The sequence below is a fragment of the Canis lupus genome, chromosome 24 (assembly GCF_048164855.1).
Source record: "Canis lupus baileyi chromosome 24, mCanLup2.hap1, whole genome shotgun sequence".
Classification (NCBI taxonomy): domain Eukaryota; kingdom Metazoa; phylum Chordata; class Mammalia; order Carnivora; family Canidae; genus Canis; species Canis lupus.
The window spans coordinates 31486351-31507897 of record NC_132861.1 but is presented as its reverse complement, the minus strand read 5'-3'; the positions used below and the strand labels follow the sequence as shown (position 1 = coordinate 31507897).

Genomic DNA, 21547 nt, shown 5'->3' with positions numbered 1-21547 from the left:
AATTTAATTTCAGATAAGAATTATTTACAAATATTTTGAATTCCTAAAAAATGTGAATGTCTTTGTTTCCAATGATGTCACTAATATCTGGATTTATAGCACCGAGGATAATGAATGTCAACAATTAGACTATTTCTATTTTTTGTAATCTGAGGTCTTCTCTTATAAATTAATATATGTTCAATTTTAATAAATACTTGGATATATAAAGATTGACTTATTATCTACTCAGATCTTCTCTTAGTTGTATCTATTTCATCTATTAAGGATTGAGAAAATTATGCTTAATAAATCTTAATTTTGTTTCACAACTTCGCCTTTTATTTTCAAAAGCTTCAACTTTGTAGCAGTTATATAGCCTAAAGACTCATAATATTCTTATCTTTATGAATGATTATAGACATCTCTATAAAGTCACTCTATTTTTCTTGGCTTTTTCTTTTGACTTAATTCATAGACTTTTACTTTAGCCAGAAATTAAAAATCCTAAATAGGGGATCCCTGGGTGGCTCAGCAGTTTGGCGCCTGCCTTCAGCCCAGGGCGTGATCCTGGAGTCCTGGGATCGAGTCCCATGTCAGGCTCCTTGCATGGGGCCTGCCTTCTGCCTGTGTCTCTGCCTCTCTCTCTCTCTCTCTCTCGAATAAATGAATAAAATCTTTAAAATAAAAAAAATAAAAGTTCCAAAGCATTCACTAATGTTCCATTTACCTTATATTCATATAAAGAAGCAAATGTAAATGTTATTTATTAAATAAAATGTTGAAAGCAGAGGCTTTCTTTACAAGACTGGCTCTTGGTTCTCACCAAGATTTCAAATTTCCCTGAGGATATCAGTATTTTTATCAGAGAGAGAAGAATGAGTTAGTTGGTGCAGGCCAAGGAGCAAAGAGCAGCAGATCGGCTTTTATTACCATCCTGCTCTCCTACTTCTATCCCAGTTTTGTCTTCTACCAGTTTGCCCAGTCTTGTTCACTACACCATACTAAATGAATTCCTTTCTAAGACCTCATTAAAAGTTTGTTTTCCATTCCTAGATCTTTTACCATGCAAAAATCCCAATCCAGGTTAGAAACCATTCCTAAAGTTGTCATCAGTTAAGGTAGATATTAATAAAAACACAATAATTTATATTATAGGTATGGCAAGCGAGGGGGCTAGAGGCTTAGTGGAAGACAGACAGGAGAAATATTGTTTACTATATACTTTTCATATATAGGTTTTGATTTTTGAAGAAAACTTATTACTTATTTAAATATGAAAAAAATAGAAATTTTAAAAACTGCATAAAGTTTTAAAAATTCGAATACTACTTACCAGTCATATTTTCATCAAGTGGCAGAGAGACTCCTACATCACAGATTTTAATTGTTTCAAAATCACCTTTAATTACAACATTTGAAGACTTTATGTCTCCATGAAGCAGTTTCTTTTCTTGGTGTAGATACTAGAATAGTGGAAAATTTAAAAAAATATGAGCAAATACATAAATTAATAAAAAGATACGATAACCTTCAAACAAAACCAACTTGAACTCCCTTCCTGAACTGCATGCAGGATTTTATTTGTCCACCATTCCAGATTATTTGAAGTCAGACAAGGGAACATTTCATGTTACTTTGGTCTGCCACACTGACCAGACATAAAAGAGTCTTTGGAAATCAATATCTATTTACAGATAAGCTAACTTTTTATTTTCCAACCCATCTCATATTTTATAGCAAAAGGAGGATACTGCAGCTTTAAAAATGTATCACAATTTTACTCGAGGCTAGTAAATTTAGAAATAAATTTGGAATCTTCATGGGATGGCTGGGTGGCTCAGTGGTTAAGCATCTGCCTTTGGCTCAGGACATGATCCTGGAGTCCCGGGAAGGAGTCCCACATTGGGCTCCCTGTAGGGAGCCTGCTTCTCCCTCTGCCTATGTCTCTGACTCTCTCTCTCTGTGTCTCTCATAAATACATAAATAAAATCTTTAAAAAATAAACAAATAAAGTTGGAATCTTCACAATGAGGCACACATTTCCCAAATTGTCAAGATGTTGCAGAACGACAGATGAGTAGGGGCTACATGTAAGTCACAAGCAAAAGAGGAAGGAGAAACGTCATCTAAGACTATATTTTATTTTACATATTAGCTCTTAGTAACAATATTCATCCATAATCAAAAATAATCCTGCAAAACTGTTTGTTCATGCATTAGCATTTGAGCATCTACTCTGTGAGCTGGGCTTGAAATGAGTGGAGACAATTTTCAGTATATATTTTGGAACACACTGCTTAATTTAAATGTTGCTGATCATAAATTGAGTATGCTCAAGTATTTTTTAGTGAAATTTATTATTTTCACTATATACATTTAAAGTCATTATTTATTAAATCATTCAAATTATTAATTTAGCTTAGCCTACCCATTTACAATCAGTTTTTCTACATAAATATATATTTAGAAATATTGCTTTTATGCAGTTTCACATTTCATCATTCAATTTAACATGAGACTTTGACATCAGTTTCAATATATGATCCACTTTTGAGTCATCCAACAGTGTTCTAGAGCCATCATTACTTCTGTTTGGGTACCTATGAAAAAGAATTCTTTTCCTTCCTTAACACTATATCTATTCAAAGGCACAACAATTTATCTGAAAAACATGGAGAGGTTCTTCTTTTTTTTTTTTTTTTTTCAGTTGATCTACATATATTGATATCCAAAACTTAACATCTCACAAAGCAATCTTTAAGAGGCTTGTTTATCAACACAGGATTAGGCTATACCCCCAGGAATAATTACTAAATTTGTGTTAAATTGATTAATCCTTTTAACTAAATCTAACATATGATCTCTATTAAACAAAACTACTTGACTTGGGTTATTTCAGCCTACGTAAAGGCCTCAAAAAATACCTTGCTGAACAAGATAAGGAAATAGTGCCCTCCGCAATATGAGAGAATCTATTGACTCTAACTTGGGGCAACTACCTCTTTCAGGGGGGAAAAAAATTCCACCCTCTAATTAGGTATGTAAAGTAGTTCTTTCATGTTCCACAAAAACCATTTAAAATATAATATAAAATATAATTTAAATAAATTTAAAGGCAGTTACCTTTAACCCTCTTGCCATGTTCAAAGCAACTTTTAAAATTATGGCTGCTGGAAAAGGATCTTGGCTGTCTTTATTTCGTTCTTCTATTAAGTCATTTAGAGACTTTTCACCTCCATATTCCATAGCAAGACATAGACTACCATCACTGGCTTCAGTGAAGGCACGATAACCTTAAAGAAAACAGGACATTTTCTTACTAGAATAAGGAAGAATAACAGTATTTAAGTTTTTTTACTGTGATGTGACTGAAAACATATCTGGATTAACACTGACAAAATACAATGGGACAATTATTTATAAAGCTAATTTAGTAGCTATAATTTAAAATGACTTCAGTGTTTGCCAATAGTATTACAAATTAAAATATTTTTAAATGTTTTATGCCTTCCTAAATATAATGGTTTCACTAGTCCTATTTACATTAAAAATGAAAATAAGGAAATTATCTAAATGAAGATCATTTTATATTCCCAAATTCTCTACAATACCAGCATCATAATGAGTGTATCTACTCCCACGAAATTTTAAAAATATATAAGCATCAGGGGCACCTGGGTGGCTCAGTGGTTGAGTGTCTACCTTCGGCTCAGGGCGTGATCCCAGAGACCTGGAATCAAGTCCCACATTGGGCTACTCACAGGAAGTCTGCTTCTCCCTCTGCCTATGTCTCTGCCTCTTTCTGTGTCTCTCATGAATAAGTTAAAAAAAAAAAAAAAAAAAACTTAAAAAAATATATATAAGCATCTAAAAATATTACATAATTCTTATTTTGGAACATTCACAATAATCTGATTCTTGCCAAACTCCACTACTGCCTTCATTTTTATTAGTGCAACTGGTCAAGAGATTTTATAAACTGTTTCTGAATAAACATACATACTGTTGTAAGATAAATTTAAACTTACCTACAATGTTTGGGTGATGGAGGTTTTTCAAAATCTTAGCTTCATCTATTAATCTCTTTTGATACATACTTTGGTAATGATCATTACATTTAGGGTTAATCTTTTTCACAGCCCAAGGAGAATGAGACAAGCCTCTTGGAGATCTTAAAAAAATAATCAAAAAAATGTATAGAAAGAATAATAACCATAATGCATTTCAAATGACTAACAACTTTCAAATTTTAAAAAGGGCTCAATAATACTTTGTTTAAAAATTTTTCTTTAAAAAAAATTTTTTTTTCTTTAAATATTTTCAACTACTGGGGCACCTGAATAGGTCGGTCATTTAAGCATCTGACTCTTGATGTCAGCTTAGGTCATGGTCTCAAGGTCAGCACAGTGTCTGCTCAGGACTCCCTCTCCCTCTGCCTCTGCCCCTCCTCACCTGCCCCCTCCCCACCATGAGCACTCTCTCTCTCTCTCTAAAATAAATAAATAAATTTTTAAACAGTTTAAAAAATATTTTCAACTATCAACACCTCTGCTCCACATCCTTTTAATTGGAAGACAGATATATAGCTGATATATCTATTAATTCCAAGAGAAGTCTGGTATCTATTGCTGAAAGGGAGGGGTTAAAAAGAGACAACTAAAAGGAAAAAGATGAAACATTATAAATTTCAAACTTCATAATTACTATGCTGTTCTCTAATTTTTCCCATTTCAGCATGTCAGACTACCAACTCCCTATCAAACATTTAACTGTATGTACCAGAGGTAAGTTACAGAATGCTAAGTAATAAGTGTTTATATCCAAAAAGTTGAATTTAAAGAAAAGATGTACAAAAAACATTTGGCCCATATATGGTTGTGCAAAGAATGACAGATTCTTCTTTGCCAATAAATATTGTGCCTCTACAGTAACCAATCCATCCTATACCCTTCACCATATGCTCAAAGACATACATTTAAGAAGATAATAAACATAGAAGGATGCCTGGGAGGCTCAGAGGTTGAGCGCCTGCCTTCGGCCCAGGGCATGGTCCTGGAGACCCAGGATCGAGTCCCACGTCGGGCTCCCTTCATGGAGCCTGCTTCTCCCTCTGCCTGTGGCTCTGCCGTTCTCTGTATCTCTCACGAATAAATAAATAAAATCTTAAAAAAAAAAAGATTTTATTTATTTATGAGAGGAACAGAGAGAGACAGAGAGGCAGAGCCACAGGCAGAGAAAGGCAGAGCCACAGGCAGAGGGAGAAGCAGGCTCCATGCAGGGAGCCCGACGTGGGACTCGATCCTGGGTCTCCAGGACCATGCCCTGGGCTGAAGGCAGTGCTAAACCGCGGAGCCAACCGGGCTGCCCAATAAAAATCTTAAAAGAAAAAAAGAGATAATAAACAGAAATGAGAAAAAAATGTAAACCATCTATTTTTCAGGAAGAATCAGACATTTTAAAACTATTTAAGGTATAGGGACACCTGGGTGGCTCAGCAGTTGTGCGCCTGCCTTTGGCCCAGGTTGTGATCCCAGGATCCAGGATTGAGTCCTGATCTGGCTCCCTCTGAGGAGCCTGCTTCTCCCTCAGCCTATGTCTCTGCCTCTCTCTCAATCTGTCTCTCTCATGAATAAATAAATAAATCTTTAAAAAAAAAAAAAAAGAGTATTTAAGGTATAAACATTTTGAGATCTAAAGAAACAGGTAAAACAAAGTCAAGGAGAAGTTTACATGATAAGGTAGATAGTTATTCATCCGTACAGCAAATTAAGGACAAAATATATGCACCATATGGGCACAGAGGTAATGAAAGAATCTTGACAGAGATAAAAGTTTTACCATAAGATAAAACAATAGACTGAACTGAGAATCCACTTGGTTGTGCACTAACTCATGAATATTGGCTCTATGATGGCAGGACCCTTTTTTTTTTTAAATCAAAAAACATGCGCTCAAAGGATCACTAGATTTCTTAATTCACATACATCTATCACAAATAAGTTTATCCAAATTTTTTTTATTTTTAAAGATTTATTTACTCATGAGGCACACAGAGAAAGAGAGGCAGGCAGAGACACAGGCAGAGGGAGAAGCAGGCTCCATGAAGGGAGCTCGATGTGGGACTAGATCCCAGGTTCCTAGGATCACGCCCTGGGCTGACGGCAGCACTAAACCGCTGGGCCAAATTATTCTTAAACCTCCAGTTTTAGGTAACAACAGCATTTGGGGATGACCTCTTCCATGTCATTGTATTATGAAAAATTTATTTTTCAAGTTCCAAAGGGTACCCCTCAGCTCCCAAGTATTGAGAATTCAGTAAACATATCCACCTTCACCTTTCCCATAACATATCTCAATCTACAGAATGCCAAGAACATATTTATAAAATCTTTTTTTCTTTTTTAAGATTTTCTTTATTTATTCATGACAGACACAGAGAGAGAGAGAGAGGCAGAGACACAGGCAGAGGGAGAAGTAGGCTCCATGTAGGAAGCCTGATGTGGGACTCGATCCCGGAACTCTGGAATCATGCCCTGAACCAAAGGCAGACGCTCAACTGCTGAGCCACCCAGGCATCCCAAGAACATATTTATAAAATCTTAATAAAATATTTTGCCAAGCTAAAAGTTTGTTCATTGAAAAGACAAAACAGGCAGATTTTTAATGAGATTGCACAAGGAAAAAAAATATTGCCAACAAAAATAGAGACAATCACAGATTCATCAGAGAGAAAAAAAATTTAAGTGAATAAATACTACTACTTTTACCCTAATATATTTAAAGGACAAAATAGACAAATTCTTAGAAAAATCTAAGAAAACTGACAAAAGAGAAAATGGAGAAAATGTAATCAAGAGTTTAAGACATTCCATAAGAAACACAAAGCCCAAATGATTTTATAGGTGAGTTTACTGAACTTTCAAGGAATATATCATTCCATCTTACACAAACTATTCTAGGGAATAGAAAGAAAATGGGGTAGAGGTCTAATATAACCTTAATAGACAAATCAAATAGGGACAGCAGAAAAAGGAAAATCACAAGCTAATTTCACTTAAATCATAGATGTAAAAATCCTAAATAGCAAAATGAATTCATCGGTTTTATTAGAAAATAATAGTGTATCACAACTAAGTGAATCTAGGAACACAAATTTAACATAAAAAATAGACTTCTAGATTAGAATACCTCGAACATACACATTAATTTTGATCTCTCCCAAGCCCCCACTGAAATAAAAGCAAGTGGGTATTTTAAGACCTATACCCAATGAAAAGGATGTAAATAATGAAAAGGAAACAAAACACTTTTGGAAGCTTGGAAAGCAGATGAAAGTAACAGACTTAACAGACCTAGTGAACTTCTTGAAAGTCACTTAAAAAAGCAGGTGAACTCCTAGACACTCTCCCTGATTCTGCATCTCTAGCGCCTGTCTACCTCCTATTCCCCTTCTGAAGACTGGAGACTAGCTTTGGAAGGGGTTAAAGCAGAGGGTCTTTAGCTTTAGCTTTACTGGCATAGCTGAGAACCCATGAAGCACACAGGGAAGAGTAATTCATGACCATATGCATACTAAATGCTGAATGTGTTTTCACATGTGTATATTCCTGTGTTACTAACATCCAGATCGGGATACAGAGCACTGATAGCACCTTAAATAAACTTAGGGTGCCATGTGAAAATGGAAAACTTTCAGATAGTTAATTAAAAACAAGACCGACAAAAATGAAAAAAATATAAGTTATCAGAAGATAAAGTTGGAGAAATGTCCCAGAAAACAGAGCAAAAAGAAAACCAGGCCAAAAAAAAAAGTAATAATAGGAACTCTAGAGAGAGAAGAGCATAATGGGGGTGAAAATTATCAACAAAGTAATTTAAAAAAGAATTTCCCAAAATTTAAGAGTAGGAATTTTCAGATTCCAAAAGGCTCACACCCATGTATGTCATTGTGAAATTTCAGAATACTGGTGACAAACAGAAGATCATAAAAGGTTCCAGCACAGTGGGAGGGACAGATAACCTAAAACAGATTATATAAAAAGCAGGAGCAATCAGAAAGGCTTCAGAAATCTCAATAGCAACACCACAGGCTAATAAACAATGGAACAATGACCTCAAAATTCTGGAGGAAAATTATTTCCAAACAAAAATTCCGACTCAGTAAAACAAAAAGGCCATTCAAGTATGAGAGTAAAATGAAAACATTTTCATAAATGCAGATTCTCAAAAATGTTATTTCCTGTGCATCTTTTCAATGGGGGGGCTACTATATGCCCTCAGTCAAAATGAGATGTAAACCAAGAAATAGTTAGATAAAAGATACAGAAAAACAGAGGATCCAATTCACCAGAGAAGTGAGAGACATCTCTAGGTTACCAGTAAAAGAAAACCCCAGGTTGAAAGTCCACATCAGGAGCAGTGGTGAGGTCAGTCAGTGACTACCATTTTTCAGTATCAACAACATGAAGCTTTCTAATTAAGTCTTACATACAATAGAACTTTGTTGGCAACATAATACATTAAGAACATTTTTTCAAAACGAGGAAAAAAAATGAGACTAGACAATGAACCTGTGAGAACCTTTTCTTTCAAAAACTTGTTTTTAGACACTAAAAAATGAATGTCTACAAAACAAATAGCACAGAAACATACAAAGGCGGTGTTTAAACTACAAAACTTATTCAATAGCCACACACATATAATTCTATGCTATTCTCAATTCATTAGCTTTTTATTGAAGAAAGCATTTCTATTTGGAAACAACAAAAACTTAGATGAAGCTAACAATATGCTAGTAGGATGATTCCAAGAACACATTAAGGAATATATGTTGACCTAAGTTGTTTGCCCACTTTATAACCATGAAACCAGGTACAAAGTAATGAGTAAAAGAAAAAACTTTTTAAAAAATGTCTGTTGACACTTAGAATTTATTTTTCTTTAACATAATTTTCCTACTTTAAAATCATATATATGCCCTTCTTACTTAATAGTGTGACATAAGAAATAAAAAATTTCACGTCTTTAAATGAGAGAATGCTAAGAAGGCTACTCTCCAGATAAAAGAGGTTAGCAGTCACTGACATCCCCAACATCGGAGTCGACTCTGAGGTTTTCCTATTAAGACTCCTGCATTGTTACCACACAGGAAACACCTTCCCTCTGTCTCTTTCTCTTCCCACACCAAGGAAAGCCAAGGAAAAATCGTAAGGTAAGTTCCTTCTCCTTTAATAATCTATCAGTAGGAGGGTAGGAGAAAAGTATTACCAGGCAAAACTCTGGCAAAGTAATAAAAGGTTCTAGGACCAGAATGTAGCCGTCAGACAAGATCAGGAACATACCTCAAATCTAAAATATTTGAATTTTCATATTCTTTATTGTCTTCAAGTACAGAGCAACTATGGTTTCATGTGAAAAAGTTAATCTGGAATGTTATACTCACCTTTTCATAAGGTACACATTTACCCCAGTACCAAAGCCAAGCTTCTGCATAAATGGAGAGGCAGGAATATTTATACATGGAGTTGAACATAATGCTAAACGTCAGAAAGAGAAATAAAAAAAATATAAAATTAGTATTTAAAAAGACCTCTAGGGCAGCCCTGGTGGCTCAATGGTTTAGCACCACCTTCAGCCCACGGCGTGATCCTGGAGACCCATGATAGAATCCCATGTCAGGCTCCCGGCATGGAGCCTGCTTCTCCCTCTGCCTGTGTCTCTGCCTCTCTCTCTCTCTCCCTCTGTGTGTGTGTGTGTGTGTGTGTCTCTCATGAATAAATAAAATCTTTTTAAAAAATTTAATTAAAAAAAATAAAAAGACCTCTAACAAGAGCATCCTAGTTTTTTCAACATAGGAGTATTAATTGGCATAGTCTTCTGTAGAGCAATTTGATACTATCTACACTAATTTTAAATGGATACCCTTTGACCAAGTCTACTTTTGGAGCCCTATCTCACAGTAACCCAGAAGCAAGGATCTGCAAACAGCTGATTATTTTTTTTTTGGCTCACAAGCTAAGATTGTTCTTAGATTATAAAAGTGTTGTTAAAAAATAAAGAAGAATATGCAACAGAGTCCCTATGTGGCCCACAAAGCCTAAACTATTTACTATATGCTGTTTGCAAAATTGTGCACTATTGCATGTGCCCAAAGGCATTACACACACACACACACACACACACACACACACGTATGCACACACATTTCAATATTGGGATTTGATTTTGTGACGGCGGGAGGAGCAAGATGGCGGAAGAGTAGGGTCTCCAAATCACCTGTCTCCACCAAACTACCTAGAAAACCTTCAAATTATCCTGAAAATCTATGAATTCGGCCTGAGATTTAAAGAGAGACCAGCTGGAATGCTACAGTGAGAAGAGTTCGCGCATCTATCAAGGTAGGAAGACGGGGAAAAAGAAGTAAAGAAACAAAGGCCTCCAAGGGGGAGGGGCCCGCGAGGAGCCGGGCTGAGGCCGGAGCGAGTGTCCCCAGGACAGGAGAGCCCCGTCCCGGAGGAGCAGGAGCTGCACCGACCTTCCCGGGCGGAGAGGGGCTCGCGGGGAGGTGGAGCAGGACCCAGGAGGGCGGGGATGCCCTCGGGCTCCCGGGGACAGTAACAGCAACTGCGCGCCCAGGAGAGTGCGCCGAGCTCCCTAAGGGCTGCAGCGCGCACGGCGGGACCCGGCGGGACCCGGAGCAGCTGAAGGGGCTCGGGCGGCGGCTCCGCGGAGGGGGCTGCGCGGCCCGGGAGCGCGAATCCAACAGCGCAGGCTCCGGAGCACAGGGCGCCGGGACACAGCCCAGGATCCCGCCTCCCCAGGGACAGGCAGAGGCCGGGAGGGCCCAGGACAGCGAGGACGCTCCTGCCCCAGCTGAGCAGATCAGCGGCCCCGCCCGGAGCCTCCAGGCCCTGCAGACGGAGTTCCTGCCGGAGCTGAATCCAGGTTTCCAGAGCTGCCCCGCCACTGGGGCTGTTCCTCCTGCGGCCTCACGGGGTAAACAACCCCCACCGAGCCCTGCACCAGGCAGGGGCACAGCAGCTCCCCCAACTGCTAACACCTGAAAATCAGCACAACAGGCCCCTCCCCCAGAACACCAGCTAGACTGACAACCTCCAGGAGAAGCCAAGGGACTTAAAGTACACAGAATCAGAAGATACTCCCCGGTGGTTCTTTTTTTGTTTGTTTGTTTTTGTTTTTGTTTTTGTTTTGTTTTGCTTTTTGATTTGTTTTGCTTTTTGATTTGTTTCCTTCCCCCACCCTCTTTTTTCCTCCTTTTTCTTTCTCTTTTTCTTCTTTTTTTTTTTTTTTCGTTTTTTTTTCTTTTTCTTCCCTTTTTTTTTCTCTTTCTCTTTTCTTTCCTTCTTTCTCTCCTCTCTTTTTCTCTTTTTCCCAATACAACTTGCTTTTGGCCACTCTGCACTGAGCAAAATGACTAGAAGGAAAACCTCACCTCAAAAGAAAGAATCAGAAACAGTCCTCTCTCCCACAGAGTTACAAAATCTGGATTACAATTCAATGTCAGAAAGCCAATTCAGAAGCACTATTATACAGCTACTGGTGGCTCTAGAAAAAAGTATAAAGGACTCAAGAGACTTCATGACTGCAGAATTTAGAGCTAATCAGGCAGAAATTAAAAATCAATTGAATGAGATGCAATCCAAACTAGAAGTCCTAACGACGAGGGTTAACGAGGTGGAAGAACGAGTGAGTGACCTAGAAGACAAGTTGATAGCAAAGAGGGAAACTGAGGAAAAAAGAGACAAACAATTAAAAGACCATGAAGATAGATTAAGGGAAATAAACGACAGCCTGAGGAAGAAAAACCTACGTTTAATTGGGGTTCCCGAGGGCGCCGAAAGGGACAGAGGGCCAGAATATGTATTTGAACAAATTCTAGCTGAAAACTTTCCTAATCTGGGAAGGGAAACAGGCATTCAGATCCAGGAAATAGAGAGATCCCCCCCTAAAATCAATAAAAACCGTTCAACACCTCGACATTTAATTGTGAAGCTTGCAAATTCCAAAGATAAGGAGAAGATCCTTAAAGCAGCAAGAGACAAGAAATCCCTGACTTTTATGGGGAGGAGTATTAGGGTAACAGCAGACCTCTCCACAGAGACCTGGCAGGCCAGAAAGGGCTGGCAGGATATATTCAGGGTCCTAAATGAGAAGAACATGCAACCAAGAATACTTTATCCAGCAAGGCTCTCATTCAAAATGGAAGGAGTGATTTTGTGACGGCAAAAAAACAAACAAAAACCTAAGTAATCATCATTAGGGTCATAATTATATTACAAAGCATTATGTAGTCATTAAAAAAGATGACATACAGTTTTAACTTTTGTTCAAAAACAATTAAACTGCCTTCTCGCCAGGAATAACTAAAACACTTGACAAAATATAAGTTTTCAGACATCTGACAACAGGCAGAGCAGGGCTGTGAACTCTGAGAGAAGAGAAACAAATGATGTGAGCCCTATCATTGCCCTTACTTACTGCCTGAAGGCAATTTCTGGGCTCCAGCACACAGAAACATAGCCCAGAAGTCTTGCTGAATTCAGGAGAAAGAGATCAGAGGTCAAGGAGATCTAAGCATCTAGAATTACAGGGAGAGAACTACAGGGAGCCATTTGGAAGGATGGCTCCAGAGACCTGAAAAGAGGTTTTCCTTGGAGTGTTTGGTTATCTGCACATACAATGGATGGAACTCCCCAAAGTAAGCGAAAATACCAAACCCAAGTAGTAGACTAAACAACTGTTGGCAGAGCACACTCTAGGAATAGTTCAATTACCATCAGCCAGAGTGTGGTAACTCTGTAACACACAGGTAAGGAGTAAAGTCCTCTAAATGATCACAATTTAACAGTACCACTGTATTTTTGCCCAAGAAAAATGTTTACAGTAAAGCTTAAAACCACACCTCAAAAGAAACAAGCTAATGTGCAGGTAACTTAAGTGGACCATAACAAAACCACACACCCCCTCCATGGAATAAATCTAGCACTCCACAATGTAAAACATGCAGCAGCCACTTAAAGAAATTACCAGGCATGAAAGAAGAAATACAATCCATACCAGGAGAAAAATAAACCAAAAGAAAGGTACCATAAAATGACAGTGATATAGAGTTAAGAGGTAAGAACCTTAAATCAGAAATCTTAAAAATGTGCTCAATAATGTAATGGAAAATGTGAGCATAAGTGAAAAAAAAATGTTAAAAAAAAAAAACCTAATGGAACTTCAAGGAGTAAAAATAATACAACAAACAGATAAGAATAAGAGCATCTAAAGATGCTGTTAGAGAAGCATCTAGGGAAGAAGGTAACTGAATTTTAAGACAAAGCAACAAAAACCACCAAAAATGAAGCACAGAAAAAAAGATTTAAAAAAATACAAAGAAATAATCAGGAAGCTTTGGGACAATAGCAAAATATGAGTTTGATCCAACCACAGAGAATTACATTAAAGGTAGTCTAAACAATGTTGTCCAATAGAACTTTCTGTCATGATGGAAATGTTATATATCTGTGTTGTCCAGTATGGCAACCACTAGTCACATGTGGTTATTGAGCACTTGAAAAGTAGCTAGTACAACTGAGGAACTAAATTTGTAATTTTATTTAATTTTAATTCATTTGAACCTAAATTTAAATCACCACATGTGGCTAATGACTAAACAGTCCAATTAAAGGCAGAAATTATCAGAATGGATAAAAACAAAATAAGACATAACTACATGGTGCCTATAATAAACTCACTTTAAATATAAAAACACAGGAGTTAAAAGTAAAAAGTTGGAAAACATCCTATTCAAACAGCAATCAAAATAAAACTGGACTGGTTCTATTAATATCACATAAAGTGAACTTTAAACAGACAGCACAACACTGGATAAGGAAAGACATTTCATAATAGTAAAAGGGGTAAGAAGTCATCAAAGAAATAATCATCCTAAATGTAGGTATCTAGTAAAAGCTCTAAAACACATATAGCAGTCACTGCAGAACTCAAAGGGAAAAGTAGATAAACCCACAATTGTAGTTGGAGACACCCCTCTCAATAACAGAGTAATTAAAATTAGTAGAGATATAGAAGACCAGAACAAAACAACGTAAGTCAGCCAGCTTGACCTAAATGATATTCATCAACCACTGTACCCCAGAACAGCAGGAAGTATGATCTTTCCAAGTACCTGAAACACTCACCAAAATAAATAAGCCTTAAGTCAAGAAATGTAAATACCAGTATCAGACATGAATAAGGAGGTATCACCACAGATCCTACTGACATTAGAAAGTTACTAAGAAATATGAGCATATCATGGATAACATTTTGCCAGTATATTTGACAACTTGAAAGTGAAAAACTTCCTTGGAAAACACTAACAAAGTTTACACAAGATGAAATAGATCATCTGAAGAGCCCTGTATCTATTATCTGTGAAGTCACAGTTAAAATCTTCCTCCTAAGAAAATTTCATCCTGCACGGCTTTACTATCATCAAAGGAAGAAAAATTAGTTAAGGAAAAAAAAAAAAACCCTATCAATTCTATATATACTTTTCAGTAAAGGAAGAAAAATCAGTTAAGGAAAAAAAAAACCCCTATCAATTCTACATATACTTTTCAAGGAAAAAGAAGGAAACCCTCCCCATATTACTTTAAAAATATAGAATAAGCTTATATCAAAACAAGAAAGATATTCCAGGGACAGCCCCAGTGGTGCAGCGGTTTAGTGCCGCCTGCAGCGCACGGCGTGATCCTGGAGATCTGGGATCAAGTCCAGCATCGGGCTCCCTGCATGGAGCCTGCTTCTCCCTCTGCCTGTGTGTCTCTGCCCCTCTCTCTTGCTCTGTATCTCTCATGAATAAATAAAATAAAAACATCTTTTTTTAAAAAAAAAAGAAAGAAAGATATTCCAAAAAAAGAGACAACTACAGTCCAATATCCCTTATGAACACAGAAAATATTAGCAAACTGAATTAAGCAACATATAAAGTACATTATGACCAAACTGGCTTTCCCCCAGGAATGAAAGGTTGGTTTAACATTTGAAAATTAACATAATTTACCATATTTAAAGACTAAAAAAGCAAACTATCTCAATAGATTCTGAAAAAGCTCTTGACAAAGTTCAATATCCATTCATAATAATGAAGGATAATAAAAGGAAATCCCTCACCCTTATAAAGAATAACTGTGAAAAACCTACATCTAACATAAAACTTCACTGGGAACAAGGCAAGTATGTCCACCCACATCTCTTCTATTCATTTTTAAGATTTTATTTATCCATGAGAGACAGAGAGAGAGAGAGAGAGAGAGAAAGGCAGAGATATAGGCAGAGGCAGAAGCAGGCTCCCTGCAAGAAGCCCGATGCGGGACTCCATCCTGGACCCCAGGAACATGCCCTATGCTGGAGGCAGGCGCTCAACTGCTGAGCTACCCAGGCATCTCAATATCTCTTCTATTCAAAAATATACTAGAGTCAGTGACATAAGGAAAGGAAAAAGAAATAAACTAATACAGATGGGTAAAAAAAAAAGTAACACTGTCTTCATATATCCATCTATAATAGTACCAACTATGTATATAATAGCCTAAGGAACCCATAAAAAGCTAATAGAATAAGTGACTGTAGCATGGTTGCAGGATACAAGGTGAATATATGAAAATCTATATACTAGAAATAAACAAGATTAAATTTTCTCCTCTATTATCTTCCAGAAATTTTATAATTTTAATCATTTTTGTAAGTGATGTAAGTGATTTCGGAGAGAAATTTGCATATGAATATCCAAATGTTTTTGTTGAAAAGATTATATTTTATTCATTGATTTGCCTTGGAAAAATATCTTTCTCTCACAAGAGCAGTGAATGTATGGAAAGGGGAAAGGTAAAGTAGTTCATGGGTCAAACTGATTCTTTACTAGGGAGAATCTCCAAATCTGTTAGAATGTCAGTAAGATTTGCCAAAAGATGGCCAAACCCTGGCCTATAAAATAACTCTTAATTGTTAAAATCAACATTACAAAGAGGACTTATGCTGAAATTATGTATAAGTAATAATTAAAGGATCAAACTCTAATAATGCTAAAACATTTCTAAAAGCGGTAACAATGAAAAAAGATTTTATATCTTACCAGATTTCTTTTTTTCTGATAATTTGCTTGGTGTCTTGAAATTATTGATTTCTTCCATTGTAATAAACACTCTAGGTGATGAAAAGAAATTCAAAGTTACACTGCAGTTATACAGAATACAACTCTAATTCATGAAGAAAAAAAATCCCATAACTCCTTTTCTCATATAAACATAAAATTTGAGAACAGAAAAAGACCATGATAAAGATTTGGCCTAATTTTACTTACAACGAGAAAACTGAAACCTAGAGAAGTATAACTACTTACCCAATGTCCTACTACCAGTGATTAGGTTTTTGTTTATTTGTTTGTATTAAAAAGTAATACACACACTTGGAGAAAAAAAAGTAATAAAAGCAATTGGTTAAAAAAAAAAAATCACCTAGTACAAAAGGTAAAGATAAGTTTCCTTCTCACATTTCCCAGGGGTCTTTGTTAACAGGTCTTTTATACCCTTTAAAGAAACTGTCTATGCAAGCAGTATTTACTCAGAATAGCCAAAAAGAGGAAACAAGTATTCATCAGATAATGAATAAACAAAATATGGTATACAATACATACAACAGATTATTCAGTCATAAGAAGGAGTCCTGATATATACTACAACATGAATGAACCTTAAAAACATGCTAAGTGAAAGAAGGCAGAAGCAAGAGGACACATATATGACTCCATTTACGGAAAATGTTCAGAATAAGCAAATCCATAGACAAAAAATAGATTATCAGTTGCCAGGGACTGGGGAGAAGGGAGAACATAGAGTGATTCCTAGTGGGAGTGGGGTTTCTTGTGATGATAAAAATGTTCTAAAATTGGGTAGTGATTTGATATATTCACCTCTGACTACCCCTAAAGTCACTACATTATATACTTACTATCAGAGTGAATTTTATAATATGTGAGTTGTATCTCAGTAAGTTATGTAAAAATTGTTTAGGAACAGAAAATTTACATACTGCATATACAAGCAAGTTATTCAAGCTCTTTATTTCTTCTGTAACATAACTGTTAAATAATCCTTTTTAATAAAAGTTTTATTTTATTTTATTTAAAAAAAAATTTTTTTAAAGATCTTATTCATGAGAGACACAGAGCTAGAGAGAGAGAGAGAGAGAGAGAGGCAGAGACACAGGCAGAGGGAGAAGCAGGCTCCATGCAGGGAGCCCGACGTGGGACTGGATCCCGGGTCTCCAGGATCACACCCTGGGCCGAAGGTGGCGCTAAACCACTGAGCCACCCGGGCTGCCCTTAATAAAAATTTTATATATTACTTTTTCTTTTTTAAAAATAGTTTGGTTTCCTATTAAATTTACTGTAAAGCAAACTGTTACTACATGTCTGGAAGACTGGTCTATTAAAAAAATGGGAAGCTGACAGAGTGTTTGCATCCAAAATATATAAAGAACTTATACCACACACACACACACACACACACACACACACACACACAATCCAATTAAAAATGGGTAGAAGACATCAACATTTTTCCAAGGAAGACATACAGATGGCCAACAGGCACATGAAAAGATGCTCCACATCACCCCATCAGGGAAATGCAAATTAAAACCACAAGGAGACATCACCTCACACCTGTCAGAATGGCTAAAAACAAAACCACAAGAAACAGCAAGTGTTGGTAAAGAAGTGAAGAAAAAGGAACTCTCATGCACTGTTGAGGGAATGCAAATTGGTGCAGCCACGGTGGAAGACAGTATGGAGGTTCCTCAAAAAATTGAAAACAGAACTACCCTATGATCCAGTAATCTCACTACCTGGTATTTGCCCAAAGAATACAAAAATACTAATTCAAAGGGATACAAGCACCCTGATGTTTACTGCAGCAAAGTACAATAACCAAATTATGAAAGCAGCCCACGTCCATCAACGGATGGATAAAGAGGATGTGGACATACATACAGTAGATTATTCATCCATCAACAAGAATGAAATCTTGCCATTTGCAACACAGGTGGATCTAGAGAGTATAATGCTAAGTGAAATAGTCAGAGAAAGACAAATACCATATGATTTCATTCATGTGTGGAATTTAAGAAACAAAGTGGGGATGAAACAAAGACATTGAAAAATAGACTCTTAACTACGGAGAACTAATTGATGGTTACCAGAGAGGACGAGGGTTGTTAAAATGGGTGAAATAGGTTAAGGGGATTAAGAGTACACTTATCATGTTGAGCACTGAGGAATATACAGAAGTGTTGAATCACTATACTGTACACCTGAAATAAATATAACACTGTATGCTAACTACAGTGGAATTTTTAAAAATAAAAATTGGCAGGCAGAGAGAATATATGCTTAAATTTTGTATAGCGCTCTCAATAAATAGCATTTTTAAAAACTCTGCCAAGAAAAATTGCCTCAAAGGCCCAGCTTTAATTGTCTATCGACAAAAAGTTTGTTTTTTTGATGTAGCTACAATCCCCAGTCTTTAGAACACCAAAGATCTTTTTGTCATGCAAAAATACACAAATTTGGGCAGCCTGGGTGGCTCAGCTGTTTGGCGCCGCCTTCAGCCCAGGGCATGATCCTGGAGACCAGGGATTGAGTCCCACGCCGGGCTCCCTTAATGGAGCCTGCCTCTCTCTCTCTCTCTCTCTCATGAATGAATAAATAAGATCTTTAGAAGAAAAAGACACACAAATTTGATCAAGTGAAACATTTAACTAAAATGAAGGAACACGTTTTTCTGGAACAAGTTTCAGGCCTTTCCGGAATGATAAACTACTTTAACAGAGTGGGTGAAGGAGTACTTCTACTTTGGAAATAACTTCCCCACATGTGGTTCTGATTGCCCTTCTTCCATCTTCATTCACCTACCCTCACAGGAAGCAGTGAAGGAGCACCTCGAGGAGCTTTCTACGACTTCTACCTACCCATGGGAAGCCACTCTGCATTCACTAAGTCAACATACACTTACTGAGCGTGTACCATGTGTTACGCACTGTTCTAGGCACCGGAGGGAGACCCAGCAGTGCACACGACCTAAACAAACAAGAAGATGCATACATAAAATAGTATACGCCAGTACAGGGAAAAACAGGCCAATGAAGTGAGTCGGTGTTGGGAAACGGCTTGAAGTTTGAGTTGGGCTGGTCGAGGGAGGTCTCCCTGAGATGTCATTTGAAGGAAGTGAGGGAGCCAGACCATGAAAATATCTAGGGGGAAGTCTGCAGGACAAAAGTAGTAAAATAGGGGACGCCCGGGTGGCTCAGCGGTGGAGCGTCTGCCTGCAGCCCAGGGCGTGACCCTGGAGACCCGGGATCGAGTCCCACGTCGGGCTCCCGGCATGGAGCTTGCTTCTCCCTCTGCCTGTGTCTCTCATGAATAAATAAATAAATATTTTAAATAAACAAATAAATAAATCTTTTAAATAAATAAAATCTTTTTTTTTTTTAAGTAGTAAATGCAAAGGCCCTGAGGCAGAAACGTTCAAGGGAAAGCTAAACTGGCAGGGCTAGCACAAGGGAGAAGGAAAAGCAGCCAAAGAGCTTGAGGATGCAGGATGGCACATCACGTAGAGCCCTGAAGCCATAAAGACTTTAGCTTTTATTCGCAGACCTTTGGCCACAGTTAAGGATTTCAGCTCTTGCTGAGAAAGGAGAAGCTACCGGAGGATCTTTAACAGCCTGTCCTTTGTAAGCTCCCGGGTCCAAGGAGAGACAGTCTGTGCCTCTACCTTCCACCTCTTTCCTGAAATCCCCCCGCCCCTCCCCCACCCCCACCCTAAGATTCGGACGCGCCCTCGGGCTGGGTCGCAAACGCTCTTGCGAGGTAACTCCCAGCCGAACGCCACACTCCCAACGGCGCCACCTCGCCCTCTGGGCCCGGAGCCGTCACGGAGCCAACGCAGAGGCCGCGGCGGCGGGGTCGCTCGGCCCCAACCCGGGCCCGCCAGCGGCCAGGGGTCCACTGAAAGCTCCCCTTACCGGAGCCACGCCGGGGAGGAGAGGTCTCGGCCAAGCCGGTCTTGAAATCTGATCCCGAGCGGCCCCCCCACCGCCACCCGCCAACCCACCAACCCACCAACTCACGTAACAGTCTTTGCGACCGGACCCTCCCCACTTTCAAAACCGGCGCGCGCCGCTACTGCGCAGCCGCGAACTACGGAGTGGCGAGAAGGACAGAAAAAGCCGATTCGCCGTTTCTGCACCTTCTCGCTTCTTTCTGTTTCAAGGATCCCACCTTACTACCAAACGGGGATGCCTTGAAGACCAATAAAAGGAGCTCAAGAAAGGATAAACTGATTTTTATAGCCACTGTCAGCCTTTCAAAATAGACAGCTTCGGTTAAAAAAAAAAAAAAAAAAGAATATTTATCCATGTACTGAAGGCTGGAATTCTTCCCCAATTAAAAACACCTTTCTCAAAATGTGTGGTGACTATTTTATGAATTTGTACTACAGATTTATTTGGCCTTGAAACACTCTAAACATGCATTGGCTAGAGTAACAATCATTTTTTGGCTACCAAGAAAAATAGATATTTGGAAATTTTGCTGATTCTTGTAATCACTACATTCAATCCAACATTTGTTCATCTATTTCTGGAGCATCGTTGGTAGAGCACCTACCATTTGCCAGGTGTGTATTGGATGCCCCCTGCATAGGATGGGCTATAGTAGTTACTACAAGAGGTGCAAAGATGATTAAGTCATAGAATGACCTACCGCTCAGGAGAAGCTTGGACTCTAGGAGGTGGGAGAAGGAGGAGAGGGATGAAGATATGCCCTAAGAACACACACATACATGCAAACGCACATGCACACAACATAATACCAAAAATACATATTATACATATTAATACCTAATACCAAAAATATCTATTTTGTAGGTTATTTTGATCATAGATCAATTTTTTAAATTTAAAGTCAATTAAATAACAGTGTATCATTAGTTTCAGAGGTAGAGTGTAGTGACTCATCATTGCATATAACACCCAGTACTCATCACATCAAATGCCTTCCTTAATACCCATCACCCAGTTACTCCATCCCTTTACCCACCCCACCTCCAGCAACTGTCCGTTTATAAACCCAATTTTTCAAATGAGGACAGTATGGCACAGAGAGGTTAAGTCATTTGCCTAAAGTCACAGAGTTAATAAATGGTAGGATCAGAATTTGAAATCATGTTGAGCTTAGACATCTTTTTTTTTTAAGAGTTTATTTATTTATTCATGAGAGACACAGAGAGAGCGGCAGAGACACAGGCAGAGGGAGAAGCAGGGAGCCCGATGTGGGACTCGATCTTGGATCCCGGGATCATGCCCTGAGCCAAAGGCAGACGCTCAACCGCTGAGCCACTCAGGCATCCCAGAGCTTAGACATCTTTAACAAATGTGCTCAAAATCTCTTCCAACACACACACACACACACACACACACACACACACACACTCTTCTA

The 21547-nt window shown here is 38.0% G+C and overlaps 1 protein-coding gene across 3 annotated transcripts in view; it reads right to left on the bottom strand.

Moving 5' to 3' along the window:
- Window positions 1-20238, bottom strand: part of PBK (PDZ binding kinase) — a 32022-nt gene extending 11784 nt beyond the window's left edge. The window contains exons 1-6 of one of the 3 annotated variants that reach the window (XM_072796169.1): window positions 20179-20238; window positions 16127-16197; window positions 9425-9518; window positions 4011-4153; window positions 3106-3275; window positions 1316-1445 (exon numbers count right to left, since the gene is read on the bottom strand). In XM_072796169.1, coding sequence (XP_072652270.1) covers window positions 1316-1445; window positions 3106-3275; window positions 4011-4153; window positions 9425-9518; window positions 16127-16184 — 595 coding nt within the window. In that variant the 5' untranslated portion in view covers window positions 16185-16197; window positions 20179-20238. Of the gene's footprint in view, window positions 1-1315; window positions 1446-3105; window positions 3276-4010; window positions 4154-9424; window positions 9519-16126; window positions 16198-18964; window positions 18989-20073 lie in introns of those variants that run through there. The other 2 variants (XM_072796168.1, XM_072796170.1) reach the window with 2 other exon arrangements.
- Window positions 20239-21547: the final 1309 nt, after the last annotated feature.